At 32.5% G+C, this 20,093-nt stretch overlaps 1 protein-coding gene across 1 annotated transcript; it reads right to left on the reverse strand.

Annotated features, from left to right (window-relative positions):
* Nucleotides 1–1,553: 1,553 nt before the first annotated feature.
* Nucleotides 1,554–9,881, reverse strand: LOC125836562 (U3 snoRNP-associated protein-like YAO). Its single transcript, XM_049515745.1, has 7 exons — nucleotides 9,275–9,881; nucleotides 8,119–8,455; nucleotides 7,632–7,856; nucleotides 5,324–5,546; nucleotides 5,002–5,177; nucleotides 2,787–2,852; nucleotides 1,554–1,877 (listed from the first exon to the last, which is right to left on the reverse strand). Exons 1-7 carry the CDS (start codon nucleotides 9,724–9,726, stop codon nucleotides 1,800–1,802), a joined length of 1,557 nt encoding a protein of 518 aa, XP_049371702.1. The 5' UTR covers nucleotides 9,727–9,881; the 3' UTR covers nucleotides 1,554–1,799.
* Nucleotides 9,882–20,093: the final 10,212 nt, after the last annotated feature.

The following is a 20,093-nucleotide window of genomic DNA, read 5'->3' on the forward strand; positions in this document are numbered from 1 at the left end:
TAAGCCACGAAATAAATTTTATTAAACCTATTATTAAAAAATATAGATATATTAAGTTAATACTTCTTTTTTTCTTGAAAAGGTCGGAATTTAAATTAGTTAGTCGGTGAATTTTTTTTTAAAAAAAAATAATAATAGTATACTCGAGAGGGAGAAAATGTCAAAAACAAATATTTTTTATTTTAGAAAGGATAACTTGCTTGTATATATATATTTTTAAGATATAATTCTTTTGGGTAATTTGAAATGTTTATTTGTATCATAAAGAAAGTAAATTGTATTTATTTTGATTAAGATTTGATTCAATTGATGAAAACTGTATATGTTCATAACTTGTTAGAAGGAATTTGTGATTGTTAAGTAGAATTATGGTTATGCATGGTTGGTGTATTTTGTTAAAAATGTATGATAGTCGGTAGAAAAGAAAAATTGTATGAGAAAAGTGTTTTTTTCTCATACGTGCAAAGCCTTGATGCATACTTGTATTGATAGGAGTTAGGTATCTTGTAAAATTAATCGAGATATATCAACTGAATATGATAACTATCAAAAAGAAAAGATTAATACAATTTATTATCTTTGAATAACAATTACACTTACATAGTTACATTGATACAATTGATGATAAGTTGTCATATAAATTGAGCTAGTCTATTTCTATATAGCCACAAAAATCTCACGAGACCAAATTTTTAAAAATATTTCAAATTAAAGTTTCCTGCAAATAGGTGTGAAAATTTTCCAATGTTTTTTTTTGTGGGCTCCAATGGCTTAAACTTCTTGTCTTTTGTTGGCTTGATATGATGTTACTGTTGTTATTAATAGGAAATAAATTAAAAGTGCACCCACTGTCACTCAAATAGTGGTCAAGTGCGTTTGAGATTTCAAATATTTTTCATTTTATTATCGTGATTAAAATATTAATTCTCAAATAAAAGAAAAATTGTTTGAGAAAAGGTGAATATTTTTTGTTTTTAATCAATTTTTGAGCACCTCAATTAATTCCACAGAATACCTACCACATCTCGCCATCAACAAGTACAAGATAACGCTGCCCACCAAGACAGATGTGAATACTATTTCTCACCATCAACAAGTGAATACAACTTCATTGGCCACTGAAACACACGAGTGCATAGTGAATATTATTTCTTATGACCAACCAGGTAAGGGCATCATGCATTATTTTTTTTGGCCATTCCAGCAGGGACCAGTGAGTACCAAAAGTCATCTTGACAACATTTCCACGATTCCCCTAATATTGTAATTGATGATATTCACCTATGCATTGCAAATGAAGACAACTTATTTCACTTTGCACTTTTTCCAAATGAATATGTGACAACAAAGAAAACCTCTCTATTGAGGAAAGAGGTCTTAAAGATTCTGTCCTTTACATTTGCAAGAACTGAGGTAGAGTAAAATCTACGTACATTCTACACTCCCCAAAGCTCACTTTGTGAGACTACATTGGGTGTATTGTTGATTCTACACTCCCCAAACCTCACTTTGTGAGACTACACCGGGTGTATTGTTGTTTCTTGAGAAGTATCAAGTAAAACCTTCAAACTCACTGAAGTCATTTGAATTTCAACTAATACACTAAAATTGTTCTGTATTTCTCTATTACGTAGCTGAATTATGAACAAAGGTGAAAAGAGAGGATAAAAATATATCAAAATTGATAGATCAAAAATTTTGCCAACATAAAATAAACATTGACCTCACAAGAAAGTACAGAGAAGGCTATTCCTCCTTTTAGCATGAGCCAAAATGGACAATGAGCAACAAGCTCAATATCACGAATGCTTCAAAGGATGCACAAAAACTCCATTTCGAACATCAGCAATACGTCCCCACCTTCCTAGGCGAGGTTCCTGCATATCAGAGCAGATGATGGTACATGAGATAAAATAGCAATATACAGACTATCAACGATGCTTCAGGTGTGAATTCAATGCGTCCCTGAGCTAGAGAATATTGGATGATATTTTGCACATCATCAGAAAACTACGCTCATTACAAAATAAGGTACTCAGATCAATAACCCAAGTCTGACTCAAAACATAGTTACCCCTATATCTAAGAAGCTTTTTGGATATCGAACCAAATGTTCTTTCATCCACAAGGAGAAAAAGTAGTCACTTTCAACTCCAAAAATGTGTCATCTATGTTAGTTTTCTGCAACCAACTCAAAAAGTTCTTATCATTTCCACACTCTGCTCCCCATACCCTAAGAATACTTGTTCAGGTAGGCCATTTGCCTTCGTGCAAACAAAGGAGGGAATCTTGCTACCATCATCACAATCAAATTTCAGGTTTCAGGTAGGCACATATCTTTGTTAGCAAACCGTTTTGAACTTACTCAAGGATTAAACACAGCAGAAGAAATGATAACTTCATGAAAAACTAACAAGGAAAAAGATTTGGTTCTTTGAAGGACAGAAGAAGAATTAAGACTTTTCCTGAAAATGTCCAAACAAGTAACGGCAAAGACAGGAAATCATACTAAGAAACTATAACTAATCATCCCAAAAAAAAATAAAAAATCTAATCTCTCTATAAAAGAATTAACTTGTCATCTCAAATACCTATAGTCCTAAGAGGACACTGATCACAGTCGAAAAGAATTGGCCAAGCAAAAAATTGTTGAGTGATGTATTGTACTATTGTATCAAGAAGTTGGATCATCAAAACAAACAAATATGGAAGAAATTAAATCTTTTTGATCTGTTCGGCTAAGTTGGAAAACACTGAAACATAAAAATGGAGATAGAACCATTCACCTGCCCTACTGCAGCAACCAAGAACTGTCCTGATTTTGAAAAAACTAAGGAATTTATAAATCCAGCCTGCATTAAAACAATGATCATATCAGCATTACATTGTTCTAAAGAAGCAACATCAGTCTACAAGCAGCATACAAACAGCCCCGGAACTATTGCTTATAAGTTAAGTCCAATGAATTGAGCACACTAAATCTCATTTGCCAATTTCATTGAGCATCAAGAACAGTGAGCAAGGATACAAAAACGCTATATAAGTATGCGGCTTCTTCAAGTAAACAGAACAATGTATGTTAACCATTAAGTGCAACGTTTAGCAGAGTTCATATATGGTGAACTGCTTAAGAAATTCATTGTAAGACTTCTAACTGGAAGATTTGACTTTTTTGAGAAAAGAGTAACTTTATATTCACACCAAACAACTAACTGGAAGATTAACTTTGATTTAAGATGTCGAAGAACTCAACTTGAACATAGATAATGCAAAACTAACTAGAAAAGGCAATCTATAAACAACATTTTGGACAGCTGCTTAAGTCAGTTAACTTTTAAAAGCTCTATTTGTTCTACATATCCCAGAGGGAACTTTAGTTTAAACCAGTGCTAATGCCAATGGGTTCAAAAATATAAGTGTTGAACAATTTACTTGAACCCTCACGGGTTTGTCTTGTTTGCTGATAAAAAAAAAGGCCGGACTGTATTACCAAAGGGGATGATAGTAAGAGACCTTTTTTTAAGAAAATGTTCGTCTCCAAACAACCTTGTGCTTGCACCTCGACTAATCCAACCAAGACTTATAGAGTGGGATGATTCACCCAATGTGACCTCTGCTGAGATTTTAACCTTGTTCCTAAGGCTGTTACTCCAGCTCTTTTTTTTTTGAAACAGTTATCTCTTCTTCTTTTTTCACTCCAGATCTTTAATATCTAGGTCAATCCCTTTGTGATAGTTAGGGAGAATTAGTGAGATTATGGATAGAATTGCTATACTGTCTCATTTTTTGGCAGGGAAAGGAAACTATGTCAAATCAATATCCCCAGTAAAATCATAATACACTTCTCTCACTAAAGGTGTGTGCAGCAGTCACTATGTTGGCCATGGAAACAGATCTGGGAGGATATACAAATGAAATTTGCATGCTCCTCCTGATTGGTGGCAAAAGAATCATGCTTGACACAAGAAAATCGGCAGAAAAGGGGTTTTCAGCTGTGTTCTAGGTGACTTTTTCTGTCAAAAGAACCCAGAAACAGTTAGCCATTTATTCCTTCATTGTCCAATAACAGACCAACCTTGGCATCTTTTTTTTGAAAAAATCCTTTTTCTTAAATATGGTGGGTCTAAAATGGATGATACCTAGGAATACCAATAGACATTCTTAGATGCTGGAGCAGCAAAGGAATTCAAGGAGGCAGAACAAATGGTGGAATGGAATCCCTACATGTATAGCAGAAAGAAAGGGATGCAAGGTATACTGAAGGCAGAGTCAATCCTATCCAGAAGATCGAGTTAAATTTGCATACACGTTTTTCTCTTTTGGTGTAAAAAAAGAAAAAGAAATGGTAAATGACTAACTATGCTCTTTGCCTTGTATACCAGTACAGATCTGCAATTTCTTAGTGCTAATTGAGCATTAGCAATAAACTGTTACCTTTTCAAAAACAATCTTGTTAATTGCTCTTTATTGTTTCAGAATAAGCTTCAGTGTGATTGGACTGACAAAACTAATCTGATATCAAATGAACTATGTTGGTAATGGCAGAATTTGCTTAAGTTGGCACTTGCTTGGAAATAGGAGAAGAAGAACAAGAGTTGGCAGCACATTTCGATTTGCCCATTTCAGCATGCCTGGATGAACAGCCATAGATTTGAATAGAATTCTAAACAGTCTAAACTCCTACCAATTCTGCATTTTTATGGCAACTTAAAAGCCCTGCAGAGTTATCATTTTTCTATTGAGACGAAACCATAATGTTGTAGGGTTAACATTTGTCACTAGACCTGTATAGGGTTGGTAGCCCATCATGCCTTTCTAACACAATATTTTCCGCCTTTGTAATACTAGCAGATGTTAAGTGAGCCACAAAATCCAGTACCACTCACACACAGTATCCCCTCTACTCCTGGGTATAATTAAGTCACAGACTCCTAGTATTACCAAACTAAATCCAAAGAAGTTCCAAAGAATCAGATGGAGACACACTGATTGATTCCTTACCACTGGGAGCTCAAACAATGGCAGGATGCCTTTTGATTCATTTTCAATTGTCCACAGTCGAACGAATCCGTTGCCAGCTCCTGATGCTGCAAGATCACTATTTCTGCAGACTGTCAGCGCACTAACCCAAGAGAGTGCTGATGAGGAATGACACTGAGGATTAAGGGTGCCATTTTCTGCAAGATTGAACACGTTTTAGTTTTTCAACTACCTTTTAGTGAAAGAATTCATATTGAAGTTAAATATCGATATTAAAACATACAACTAAAAGAATTCTAGCATAAGAGAGAGATAACAGAAAAATACAAACATTAAAGCTTACCCATGTGGCCATTTGATAGGGCCCCATTGCTCTGTTCAATTCCCACTGATTGCAATGAAGCATGTGCATTTTTTACAATGTGGACAGGCTTCTTCCTTGTTACGTTCCAGTGCTCAACACTTCCATCATCAGAACCAGATAGAAACTCATCATTATTGATGAAACAACAGCATTCAAGGGAAGTTGCTGGAGCACGAAATATCAATTGAGATTCCTCTGGAACCTATTGGCAGGAAAGAGGGAGGCAAAGTGGTAACGAAAATTATCAAGAGTCAGAACTATCTGTGGATGCATTAGCAAAGTTTAGTTGTAAAAAGAATTTAACTTGTTAACAAGGACACTTCAAAATTTGTTCTTATTAATTCAAGAAAGAACCTTGCGCATTCAGTGGTACCACGAGTGGAACCTAGTCATAGAACCCTCTCAACTTAACTTTCACTTATGGAACTTCAAGGATATATCTATGATGACCACTGTGGTGAACCATAATACACTAAAAAGAAATTAAGTTATCGTGTTTAAAACAGAAAAATTAGATCCCCAAGGCAACTTCATAGTAGCACGAGACAACTCTCAGAAGATTAGATCAGCAACACCCATAACCTGAACATATAATCTTCTTAAATTTTTTGTAACATCCCATTGAATCTGGGAGTAAGCAAGCAAGAATGCTTCTTTCGCTATTCTTACAACCTTAGTAGCACAACTGCACAAGGGATCCTCTCAGCAGGAATGGATCAGCAACACTTTTTTTTATCAGGTAAAAAAGTTCGTTTCCTAAATCAAAAGGCCAAAGTCGGTATACAAGAAGCATACCAAAAGGTAAAGAACCTACATAAAGATATGGTTCCCTGCAAAGGACACCCAATCGACTATACAAGCCGGAACTACATCAGTTCACCAAAAAATAAATAAGGAATCAGAGACTACACTTCAACTGCCCAAAACTCGATTCTACCCCTTCAAAAGCCCTCCTATTTTTCTCTCTCCAAATGATCCACATCAAAGCCAGAGGTACAACATTCCATGCCCTGCTCTTTCTCCGGCTTTTTCCAGCTTTCCAGCAAAACAACAGTTTCTTCAGTCTTCACATACATTGGCATCACCTAAGGTATACCAAACCAACTAAACATATCCCATCCTCGTTGCTAGGCAGCAGTATAGTAAAAGATGATCTACAACTTCACCCGCCTCCTTGCACAAGTAACACAGCTGATACACACAACCTTCCTTCTCTTAAAGATTTCCGCCATCAAAACCACCCCTCCAGCAGCTAACCATGATAAAAAAGCACACCTACCTCAACACCTTAGGAATTCGAATTGACTTGACAGGAAATGCCTCCTTCGTCCTCACCAAAAGCTTCTCAAGGACTTGACAGAAAACACACATTTGTTCCCCAACTTCCATCTCATTGTATCAAGTCTTTCAATTCGCTCACAATGTTGATGTAGTAAAGTTAGCAACAAATTTATTCACCTCCCTATTCTGGAAATCCCTCCTGAATCTCAAATCCCAAACCATCTCTGCCACTTGTGTCCACCTAGTTTACTGGACTACCGCCTCCCTTTGACAAGATACTGTATACATACTCGGAATCTCATTTTTTAACAACAAATCTCCACAGCATATATTTCATAAAAATCTACCCATCCCTTCATGATATTCCTCCACACTCCACACCCTATAACCAACATATAATCTTCATAAAGATTTTCTAACATCCCATTGAATCTAGGAGTAAGGAAGCAAGAATGTTTTGTCTGCTATTCTTACAACCTTATAAAATAAGGATTCACCAACTTAAATTTGACAAATTGCAAATCCTTAAAACTAGGGTTAAACCAATTTACATGCCTTAGTTCCTTTTTAGTTGGACATCCTCAAACTCAATATTCAAGAATATAATGTTCTTTTTAAAAGACATCAATCTAATATTTTTACTATTCATTTTTTTTTATTGAAGTTATCTGACATCAGAGACTCAGTAACAGAACTACAGCAACCTTCAAGGAATCTTATTAGGAGTTTTGAACAACAAAAACTCTTAGATCCTAAAAAGCTCAGACCTCAGGCACTAAGGAAAGACATGCTGGATGACAACTCAACTAAATTATGCCTTTTACTGGAAAAAATACATCTGTCATGAGAAGGACTTCTTCATCAACAAGACGCAGATCTTCGTTTAAATTCCTCATAGAAAAAAAAAATCATTGAATACTTAAGAAACAACCAGAGTTTCTTTCACCACACAGATACATAGCTAGGAAAAAGAATTCCTGAAAACAGATGAAAGGCCATGAATTACCTTCCATAAGTGCATGGTTCGGTCTCGTCCAACTGTCAAAACCCTTTCTTTCCTCAAAGAATCAATGGTTAGAACTTCACTTTGATGACCAAATAAAGTATTTACATAAGCTCTATCTTCCACATTCCATATCTTGATGGATCGATCAAACGACCCTGAAAACAGTTCAGAAGATCCTTGTCTGAATGTCAAACATGAAACAGGTCCCTTATGACCAGGGAATGCCTGTAAAAGAATCATCTCCATATTAGAGTAGCAATGAAGAGTTAAATAAAGAATCAGTGAATTAGCCTCTTTCAGATTTGAAGAGCGCAATTAGCTCCAAAAAATTGAACTTGCAATGGAAATGCCAACGAAGTCACTTTAGTGCTAGTGCACTTGCAAGGAGAAGTCTGACCAACACGAGTTCCAAGCTATCATCTAGCTCTACAGAGTTAATTTGAGATATGAGAGAGAGAGAGTCAGAATCTAAAGTTGATCACAATACCTTAATATGCTGCCGTGTTCGGACATCCCACAAATGAATGTGACGGTCCAAGCCTCCACTTGCCAAATAGCGTCCATCAGAGCTGACAGCCAAAGCTAAAACATGCTTACTATGTTTTGTTGCTCGACCTTGTGGCTCCTTTGCACCATGTGACTTCAAAGCTTCATCAGTAGGCCATGCATACTTTTCTGTCTTTCCACTGTCCACGTCCCAGCTAACAATAGTACCATCTTTAGAAGATGAAAATCCCTTTAAGTCATCATCAGATAAAGTCACAGCAGTTACGGACTGTCGATGTTTCACTAAAAGGTGAAATCCCTCGGTAGGCCTTTGAATCCTGGAGAATGAATAATGGTACAACTCAATAACTATCTAAAACCAATGTCCTTTTTTATTTAACTACTTGCAAAAATTGAATATCTCTTATCATGATTCGTGGTAATACTGGAACACAACAGCTTACGTAGCAATTATTTGATTCTCTAAATAGGAGATAATGAAATAGCAGCTTTCAACTCAAAAAATCCTCAGCTATCTATATGCAAGCACAACACGTTCTAGCATTAAAACAGAAACAAAGATGGTCTATTCATGGTGCTTCTACTCGATTTGGTTGACCTCTGAAAATAACCATCATATTCAATTCATCTGCTAGTGATGATGGAGTCTAGGTCAGCTTGTGCATGGGATTCGAACATGGGCCATTTACTTTAGATTGTAGGACATACAATCTCACTAAAATTAGTATAAATTTTACAATGTTTGGTTGGGATTTAAGGAGATGAATCTCCACCTAGAAATCAACATTATAACAAGAAAATGTTTATTTTGTTAAAAAAGTACAACAAATATTTTAATTATACATTGTATACTAGTAAAATGTAATATATGAAACTAAACATTCAAAAAGGCATAATCTTTACATTATACACTCCCTGCATTGCAATCATTGCATTATTAATCTCTCCGCATATGATCCCTACATAGCTCATCTCTAACCCAAAGGACCTGTAAGTTGTTACTTATATACCTAACCACACCACCATCCCCTTGGGAATCCAGCAATTACATGAATTACTAAAACCCATCGAGCTATCCATGCCAGAACAGAGTAAATTCAGGTAAAATGGAATAACAATCCATACTTATCACACACCTGGAAGCAATAGCTTTTCTGGAACGACCACTGCCCTCCATCTGCTCCTTCTGCAACATGTCTACCATCCATGAGTCTCTCATTGCTTCCCTCTCCTCTCTATCATATTCCTCTCCACTCTCTCTTTCTTCCTCTTCCTTTCTCTTCGACTCCCTCATACTATGCAAAAACGACTCCGCCAGCCTCTTTCTCTTCTCAGCTGCCGTCTCCTCCTCCTCCTCCTCCTCCTCTTCTCCATCCTTCCGCTCATTCCTATCCACTCCTTCATCATCAGACCCATAAATGCCCTCTGAATCGTCACTGCTCTCTATATCTTCATCATCTCCAAATCTCTTTCGCCTTTTCAAGTCGTTGTCTTCATTGAAAAATGGGTCACTTTCAACTGAAAATCTCTTCTTACTACCCTTCTGGGTGTTTTGAGCTGAAGCTTTCTTCTTTTTCAGGTTCTTCATGATTCACTTGTGAGCTTAAAGTTCACAAATTTTGCAGAAATATGTTACAATCAGTTGCAAATTTGGATTGAAATTGAAATAAAAGCAAAGGAACAGCAATGTAGTGACTAGGGTTTTAGGACCAGTGAACAATGGCAGCACATAGAGTTTAGGGTTTAAGGGTAGTAGAAGAAACGGAAAGAGGGAGATGTTAGAAACGGGTAAATGGGCCGTGCGGGTTTGGGCCTCACACTAAGGTATAATGGGCGGAAGTTTTGCAACGGATCTAATTTATTTTTGGTGCTCTTTAATGGAGTTGTTTGAAACTAAACCGAAATAAATAAATTGAATCGAAAAAAAATATTGATTTATTGATATGGGTTATTGATTTAGGTATTTTGATAAGAGAAGATTATATAGCTAAGATAACATTTAGTACTTAATTATGCTACATGACTATAGTTTTAATTAATTATAGAAAATGGTTATTGTTTAAGAAAATTGTTAAATTGGGCCCCACTTTTTTGTATAGAACGTGTAGTAACCCAATTCCCCGTTTATACAAATCTTCCCACTACCTCTCTCTTCCACTCTCACTTAATTTTCTCCATAAGTCTCTCAATCCCCCATAAATCTCTCAACCGAATCAATTTTAGATTTTGAAAAAACCCTTCCATCAATTTTTATTTTTTTGTATTTGTTTTAATTTCTCCCATAGTTTAATATTTTTTCAGTCATAATCTCGATATCAGCCATAAGAGAATCACTCGAGGTATTCAAATGCATTCACAAAAATTGGGCCATTTTTTTATCTTTTTGTAAGGCAAAATAAATTGCATCTACAAGCAATTAATCGAAGAAGAAGAAGAAATCGACGAAGAAGAAGAAGAAGAATCCAAGAAGAAGTCTAATCTGAGTCAATGGACCAACAAGATGGGGAAGGAATTGCGGTCTTTTGTATAACTTAATTTGTATATTTTAATGAATTCATTTTTGTTATTTTTGCATAATGTTACGGATTTTTCAGATTTTCAAACATTATTTTTCAGATTTTATACAAATATATACATTTAATTGTATATTTTTTTGTCCAATAGTGGTACATATACAATAAATTCATTTGTATTTATCAATTATCTTTTTTGTATATATAATTTGTTGACAACATTTGATTTGTATAAGTTGTGAAAAATTTCTAATTGTATAACCCTAGCAGTCAATTAAATGTATAATAATACAAATATAATAATGAATCTAGTAGTCACTTCATACAATTATACAAATTGTATATAAATTATATTCCGATACATATACAAATTCATTATAGTTTTTAGACAACTATACAAAAATTATATCATCAAAATTATACTTATACAAAATAAATGTGCAATGTATACATTTCCAGTAAACGCAATATCTAACTCATATAAGTCAATATATACAAATATAAATACAAATCAATTGATAATAAATATTTGTTAGTATGGAGGGAGTCATATTTGGTATGAAACTCTAATGAGATACAATTCCATAATTTATGAGATTATTTTCCTTTTTCTCAACCGAAATTACCGTCTAAATTCATTAAATTCTTGAAAAATGAATTGTATATACTATTAAAATCATGTGAAATATACAAAGGAAAATATCCATAGCTACGAATTTTCACAAATAGCTACTATATGAAACTTAATTAGGCTCCCTAGCTATAGTTTGCCTAATTACGTTCCATAGCTATAGTTTCAGTAGCTATGGAACGTAATTAGGCAAACTATAGCTAGGGAGCCTAATTAAGTTTCATATAGTAGCTATTTGTGAAAATTCCCCTTTTGATAACAGTTTTGATTATTATGGGGCTATCAATTCTTAGGGTGTGTTTTGGTAGGAAGGAACACACTTTTCAAAACTCTCTTTCAACTTTAAATTACAATTTTTTTTTTGTTGAAAAAATCAATTTATTTTGTCCCTGTCCCCAAACTAGCCCCTCCCCCAACCCAAAAAGAAAAATCACAACTTAAAATTTTATCTTTAAAAAATAGTTCAAATTTTAAAATTTTCAATTTTTTTAACCCCACCCAACCCCTGACTTCCCCCCTCCCCCCTACAAGAAAATTTAAAAAGTTAGTTTTTAAAAAAAAATTAAATTTCAATTTTAGTTTCCTTCAACTCACACATACCTTAATCCCCCCTCCCCCAAAAAAAAGTAAATTTAAAGCTTCTGAAAATATTTTCAACTTCATTTTTTTTATTTTTTTACCCCCTCACCCCACCGGCTCCTACCCCCCCTAAAAAAAAAAAAAATTAAAGTTTGTTTTTAAAAAATATTTCCAATTTCAAATTTTTACCCACCCCAAAAAATAAAATTTAAAGTTTATTTTGAAAAAATATTTCCAATTTGAAATTTTTATTTTTTCACCCCCCCACTACCCCACCCTCCCCCCAAAAAAAAATTAAGTTTGTCTTTAAAAAATATTTTCAATTTCAAAACTTATTTTCTACTCTCTAGTAAAAATAAAAGATATTTTCTCAAAAATATTTTTCATTCATAAATCAAACACTAAAAAATCTTTTTCGAAAAATATGTTCTACTCACCAACCAAACATGAGAAAATAAGTAGTCAAAAATCTACTTGTTTTCCAAGAAAACATTTTCCTTCATACCAAACACACCCTTAATTATTTGAGGTTTTCTCTTGACGGTTAAATCGATAGTCCGATAATAAATATCGGACTATCCCTACTCTTTTTCTAATTACAATAATCCCTTAAAATTTGTACCTTTCGGATACTTAAGTCACCATCCGGATATATTAGTTTTGATACAAGAAGAATCCTCCTGTTGCGCTAAAAAGGGGAACAAAGTCTTTTATGTTGCGCTTAAAAAGGAAAAGAAACGTAAAATTAAATATCAAATTCATAAACCATGCAATTACGTTGTTGTCACTGCTAATCAATCACCCCCAAAGCATAACAGCTTCAAAAAAATTCAAATTTCTTCTCCAAAATTGTCAAAAATCTTTTCAATTTCGATTCAAAAGCACTGAATACATTATGAATATCTCTATTTTGTTGAGACATTCAAGAATCTGAGAAACTGAGGTGAGTTATGAATGATATATAAGTGACGGAATAGTTGCTGGATAAAATATTTCCTTTGTGAATGTTGAATCAGCCATTGCAATTTGGAGATCGATGAGTTGAGGAAAATTTGGAGATCTGATACTTTACAGAGACGAGCATTCTTTATCCCTATATAATTGTTTGAAGATCCTCTCAATTTTTATTCAAAATTGTCAGAAAAATAATTAGAATTCTTCTCCAGTTCATCGAAGATCCTCTCAATTTTTATTCAAAATTTTCAAAAAAAATTGAGATTCAAAATTCTTGTCCCAATTTATTGAAGATCCTTTTATTTTTTATTCAAAAATGTCAAAATATTTGAGAAGATACATCATGAATATCTTCCTTAGTCTGTACTTGGAGGAGAAGAAACATAAGCCGGAATTTGCAATACTATGCATTGATACAACACACAAAAAGGCCAGAGAGGTGTTGTGTAGTCGATTTTTTGATTTGTGATCTCCAGATGAATATATTACTCATGATACATTGTTATTTTTAAAATATCTAGTACTTGTTAAGTACTGTAATTCTACCTAATACATTAAAGTAGTAAAGGTTGCCTATAAGGTGTTTGGTTTTGGATCGATACATTAACGTGTGATAGTTATTACATACATGTAGTGTTAATTTGTATGAGTGTATCATGACCAAAGTTTTTATTTTTTATTTTTCCGAGATGAATATATTGCTAATGATACATTATTGTTCCTAAAATATTTAGTAAATTGTTAAGTACTGCAATCTACAGATACATTAGATAAGTAAAGATTGCTTGTAAAGTGTTTGATTTTATATCAAAACATTACTGTGTGATACATATTAAGTATCAGATACATGTAATGTTAGTTTGTATGAATGTATCATTGCCAGAAAACAGATATTTAGCAGTAATTTGTATAAATGTATCATGGCCATTAATGTGTATCTGATACGTGTGATACACATTAGTTATTAATATGTATTAGTTATAGTACATTATGATTTATGTACCAAGATTATTATTGGGTAATCTCGATACACAACAAAAAAACTAATTTATTACTATCTATCAGTGGCGGAGGCAGAAATTCTATCAAAGGGGTTCAAAAAAAAATGTTGTTGCCTGGAATCGAACCCGTGACCCAAAGCTCACATAGGCTGAATCCTGACCCCCATAAACCACTGAGCTACTCCTTTGACATATGCTCAGGGGGTTTCAATTTTAAATATATACACGTACACAAAAAAATTGATCTTATATATATAGTGTAATTTTTTTTCCGAGGGGGGTCGGATGACCCCCCTGGACACACTATAGATCCGCCCCTGCTATCTATATTCTTTTAAAATTAAAAAATATTGAAGATACATTATAGAACTTGATATATTGTAAATGATACATTAGGCATTACTTATGTATCAAGTACATAAGTATTGAACGTGAAACTCACTAGTCGAGTATTCAATAATATTAGGGTTATGTATTAATGTAATAAATGTATACATGATACATTGCATAAAACATAATCTATTGTAGCATTGATGTATCAAAAATTTCATACCACTAACAAAGGCTAATTTAAGAAACAAAATAAACAAGATACATTAAGAATTTGTAACTTTGGTAAAGATGGGCGTGAAGATGCATCCTTCTTCGATTTTGCTTTCTCCAACTCAAGATTCTTCATGAATAATAGATCGTTTCTTTGTTTAGATCTATTTTCAACAAAATCTTTCAAACACACGATGTACAGTATCTTGAGTAGTTGAAACTAATTGGGTAATCCTAATACTAAAAGAAGAAGAAGCATCCATAAGTATCAGTAAATTGATGATGAAAAAAAATAAAAAAAAATAAGAATGAACGGAGAGAAACAAGGAAAATTGATTTGATTGGAGAGATAACAATTTTGAATTTCAAATTGTAAGAAAGAAATTAACTGATAAGATTGTGGGAGTGAAAATAGGGAGAGAATTATGGTAAATAAAGGTGTGTAGATAGGTAATTTTTTCTATATTTACAATGTTGCTCTCAATTGCACACGCAAGTGTACGCGATCGCGCAAGTAATATAGCGACTCTTGAAAGAACCAAATTATCAAACCCAAAGGACTTGTCAATTAACTATTTTTACTAAATTATACTGGTCTAATTATTTATTTAAAAGTGCCAAAAGAATAGAATGTAGGAATAAAACAATAAGATTACTTACAATGGTTGGAAAATTCCAAGGCTCCAGCATGCATTGGACTTCATGTATCGTATCTCAGGCAATGAACTAATTTCGGTTATCAAGTTACTGGTTTACAAGGTTAATTGTATGATTCGGGTCTCTCGACCTCTAATCGCCTACTTCAATTAGTTGTTCTAACTACATCGTTTTAAGTACAATTGGGAAAACGGAGAAGGGCCTAAAATACCCTTCAAGTATAGAAAATGGAACAAAAATACCCTCCTTCCACCTTTGAGCTCCAAAATACCCTTTCATCCACCTATATGGACCTATATTACCCTTTCACTTAACAGATTCTTTAAAAGTAATAATTAATCCTTTCATTAATGGGCTGACAACCATTAATTGGCTGAAATTTAAATTAATATACCATCTTTAGTAATTCATATTCATCCATGGGCAGTAACAAATTAGCGAAACCCATTTGTAAATTTCAGAATTAAGGGAAAACAGAGGATCAAAATAATTACAAAGGAGATACACAATAGGCAATCTTTAAGTCTCTTACAAAGAATCTTCAATACCCACCTAGCTGCCATACTAAACAAATTGGGTTCCCTAACATTAATCCTTAAATTCAACTAGTTAAAAAAGCACTATACTTTATTATAGAAAAACACTGTGTGAAAATATTAACAAAAATATCATCTTTAGGAATTCAAATAAGCTTTTCAACTATACATCCATGACACAAAAATAAATTAGCGAAACTCCATTTGTAAATTTCAGAAATTGGGTAGAAAACAGAAGACAACAAATTGCATCGATCAAGTGTTCGATTTAAGTCATTTTGAGAGTTTCTCTTTTAACTGCTTGATGTTTTTATATTGTTAACAAGTGGACAATTGACTACTACTCTTTCACTCTACGCAGGCAAAGATTTCTGACATAGAGAAATGCTTGGATATAGTTGCTACTTTGCAAGCTAAGAAGGACAACAGTGAGGTTTGTCCCAGTGCTACATGTTTTTCCGATGAATGGAACTTTACTGAAGCACTCTTAGACATTTTCATTTTAGTTGAATCTTGAATTAGTAGACTATTTTCCTATTTTATTTAATTAGGTTTGTAATTTGATGGAAAGGTAAACTGTATGCAGGGCAGGGATTTTTGAGCTTTTATCCATGGAGAAGAAGCTGGGCTTGGAGAGTATGACTTTAATAGTGGAGAGTAGTTTTGGTTAATTAAAATTTTAGCCAATTAAAAGTCGCCACGTCAATAATGAAATTATAAATTGTTACTTTTAAAAGATTTGTTAAGTGAAAGGGTAATATATAGGTCCATATAGGTGGATGAAAGGGTATTTTGGAACCCAAAGGTGGTAGGAGGATATTTTTATTTCATTCCCTATACTTGAAGGGTATTTTAGGTCCTTTTCCGTTTTCCCAATTGTAGTTAAAACCTTGCCCTCTCTTTCACTTGAGCCCTTGTTTTCTACACACCCTTTTTTTTTTCTTTTCTTTTTTTCACACTTAACAATAGCCACCCTCAACTGCTTAAATAGTTTATAGTACTAATTAATTTTATTGAGCTTAGAGCCATTTACATGCCAAAAAGACCGTGTGATCTTGTTCTACTTGTATCTTACCTCAAATATAAAAGATTGCTTGTTAGAACAACTGAGCAGTAAATTGATGGAAATTTCAAATTTATAATGCTTAAGCAAGTTTGACTTTTGAAGAATCAATTAATTTCAAATTTATAATGCTTAAGCAAGTTTGACTCTTGAAGAATCAATTGAATTGTTAAGTCTTGATTTATTTCATTTGAGCCTAGATATTCACCTCTACCTCTATTGTAACTTGTCTTCATTTGGTGATCACATGTTCTAGATGAACAGTGTAGCAATAATGCATAGTGGTTGAAAGTGTAAATGTAAATAGTTGACAAGTAAAAGTGAACAGAAGGAGTAGTAACTAAAAATGACATGACAGTTTATTTCTGTTACTTTTGGAATATATGTTTCCAATATATGCTTCAATCATGCACTTGCATGTTATACCAGCTTTGAAATTGTATACTGGAAGATCTTGTGTGCAATTAATGTTATGTATCTTCTGATCAGACTATTGTTGTAACTATGAGACGCGTCCTGGAAAGATTAGCGGTCTAATATGTCTCACAACGCATGGCATGAAAGCTTCTAAAAGGTTATTTTTTGTTTGTTTCAGCGCAAATCTATAGTCCTTGTTGATTGACATTGAAGAAACCTAGCGTTTATCAATTTCTGCAGATGTTCCCAAGTCAGCTGCACGCAAGGCTCAAAGGGGAATGTCTAGTGTGATCTACTTTTGCAGTGTTACAAAAACAACATGCAGAGGTTTAACATTATCTGTTCATTACTTTTCCTCTCTTGTGGTTTACCTAGACTAGCCTCAAATTTCTGATTCTTCACCCTCACTATCTAATCAGGTCATTTTCTGGGAGTTTTGGCATCATGGTTTGTGCAAGTTGGCATTGATATCTGGCGAACATCATCTTTACAATAATTACAGTTTTCAGGATGTGCTATTGGAGATGTGTCTGGACCAATCATTATAGCCTTTTGTTTTGACAAAGTTCTTCATTTGGAATTGCGATGACTCTCTTCTTGGTTAATATAAGGGTCATGTGGTTGATCTAGAGCCCCCCTTACCTCAAAGAAGTGCAATTCAGTGCTTCTGTATGACTCAAGGTGGCTTTAGCTCTAGAATAATATTTGTCATAGATACACGGTACACTAACCAATTTATGACATTACGAGTACGTTTTTGGGACTCAATTTCATGCTTTTTGGGTTCATAACATCCTTTCTATGGATGGTTGTAGTTGGTTCCGCACAGAGAGATGATTCATTGGTATTCATGAAGCTATGTATTCAGTTCTTGATTATGAAAGTGGAAATCAAAGAAAGTATGCATTTTTTTCTCACCTAAATGTATTTTATAACTCAAAATAATCCTAAAAAGAGAAATACCAACGAATGAAGAGGGTGATTTTTAGTAATTATAACAAATATTATTACACCACTTATTTATGTATTAAAATTGTACCTACTACATGTATTTTTTATTTGTTGCATTTATGATAAAAGATACGGAAAATGGTAAAAAAAAAAAAATGTTCATGGACTGTTACAAAAGGTTTATTTATAGTTATATACTATTCGTTTATTTATTTTGCTAAAGATACTATTCTAGTTATATTTTTGGCTCATTTAGGCCCTTTGACTAACGGTCAATACTATTTTTCTAAAAAAATAATAGTTAATCCATGTGGCATTTTGTTATTGATTCAAGTTAAACTCTGACTAATAAATTAAATTATAAAAAAAAATTAAAATCAACCTTTGAAGGCCGATTTTGTCAAATAATAATAATAAAAAAAAAATGGGTGCATTTTTTAGTTTGTTTGGAGGTTATTGTATCAGATAAATACATCATTTAATGTTTTGATAAAATTGAACTTCGAAAGTTGATTTTTTTTGTTTACATAAATTAACCTTTAAAGGTATATTTTTTCACGATAAATGATTTTGAAGAATATAATTAAAAAAAAGTTTTGTAAAAGCTTGAAACTTATAAGTGAAAAATTCGAGTGAATGAATTCATTTAATTTAGGTAAAAGTTTAAAATTAAACAAGTAATAGAATGCCACATGAACTTTTAAATCATCTCTTGTTTTATTTAGTGTTAACCATTAGTCAAAGATATAAAAAAGCAATAAATATAGCTAGAGAGATATTTTTTAGAAAAAAATAAATGAATAAAAAGTATGTTTAGACCTTTTAACAACTTTTATTTTGAAATTTACTTGTGTATAGAACTTGCATTTTTTTTTTTTTTTAAAATAACTATTTGTTGGAACCAATCTAATACAAATTTTCTCTAATCTAAATATTAGATAGTAATTTATTTTGATTTATCTAAATTTTATATATATTGGTCAAGGGCGGTTCAACGTAATTTGAGGCCTAAACGAAATTTTAATTGAGGCCTAAAATCTATATAAATATCAAATATAGTATTTTATTTTTTTAAAACTTTTTAAGTGCAAATTATTACTTGATATCTTTTCTTAAAATATTTTTTTTCGAATATCGTTTTTAATTATTAATTTTAAGTAATATTTTATCAATTCAACATTGAAAAATATTCTTTTGCTGAGGCAATCATTATATAAATTGTTAACATAATACTATAAGTAATAAGTTGACAAGCTTTACATAAAGATAAGAATTAGAACCATAAAATCTGATACAAGAAATTGATAACTTGGTATAAGTTATAACCCTACTTTAATATGTTTATGTAATACTTGAATATTTAAGAAGAAACAAACAAAAGAAAAATTATAAGTCACTTTGTTGAATTTTTTCGACTATTAATTTATATTTTTGACAGTGTATTACTCTAACTTATCAAAAAAATTTAAAAAGAAAGTGTAAAATAATTTTAAAAAGATAAATAATACGAGTGTTAGCGAAGAGAATGTAAACATACAAAATAATGTTTTCTTAATTTCTTCTATTTGATTGGCGTTAAAAATAATAAAATAATATATATTTGTTTAAAATTATACTTTTTAAGTAAAAATAATTATTTTTTAATTAAAAAAATTAACACATAATTTTTTCTTGATGAAAATTTGAGGCCCCCAACTAAGGCATGTGCCTTAAATTTATCAAGCAAGAGCCAACACTGATATTGGTAAGTAAAGTTATTAGCTATATATATAGTTGCGTAAATTTACACGCATCGGCTGAAAATAAGAAAGTTGCGTAAAATTTACACGGCATAATCTCAGAGGCGTATCCAGAATTTCGGTAAGATGGGTGCACAATTACGAAAAAATGCTTCTTAAATATAAATTTGATCAGTTTGACTTTTAGGTTCTTAATATGAACTATTAAATTTTAAAAATTATAGGTCCAAAATATATAATACTACTAGTTTTAAATTTTAATATACACATTTGATTTAATTATATAAAAAAATTTATAGTGCTAATTTTTTTTAAAGAATTTTCAATGTAACACACTGGAAAATTTTGAAAGATTTAAGAAAAAAGCAAAA

Source organism: Solanum verrucosum, unplaced genomic scaffold, assembly GCF_900185275.1.
Source record: "Solanum verrucosum unplaced genomic scaffold, falcon-dt-bn FXZP01000278.1, whole genome shotgun sequence".
NCBI lineage: Eukaryota > Viridiplantae > Streptophyta > Magnoliopsida > Solanales > Solanaceae > Solanum > Solanum verrucosum.

Excerpts from the sequence above, each read along its gene's own strand:
- LOC125836562 (XM_049515745.1), bottom strand. The coding sequence starts at position 9,726 with ATGAAGAACCTGAAAAAGAAGAAAGCTTCAGCTCAAAACACCCAGAAG. Across the intron at positions 7,857-8,118 it reads GAACACGGCAGCATATTAAG|GCATTCCCTGGTCATAAGGG; the intron begins GTATTGTGATCA and ends ATTCTTTTACAG. Across the intron at positions 2,853-5,001 it reads CATTGTTTGAGCTCCCAGTG|GCTGGATTTATAAATTCCTT; the intron begins GTAAGGAATCAA and ends GTTTTAATGCAG.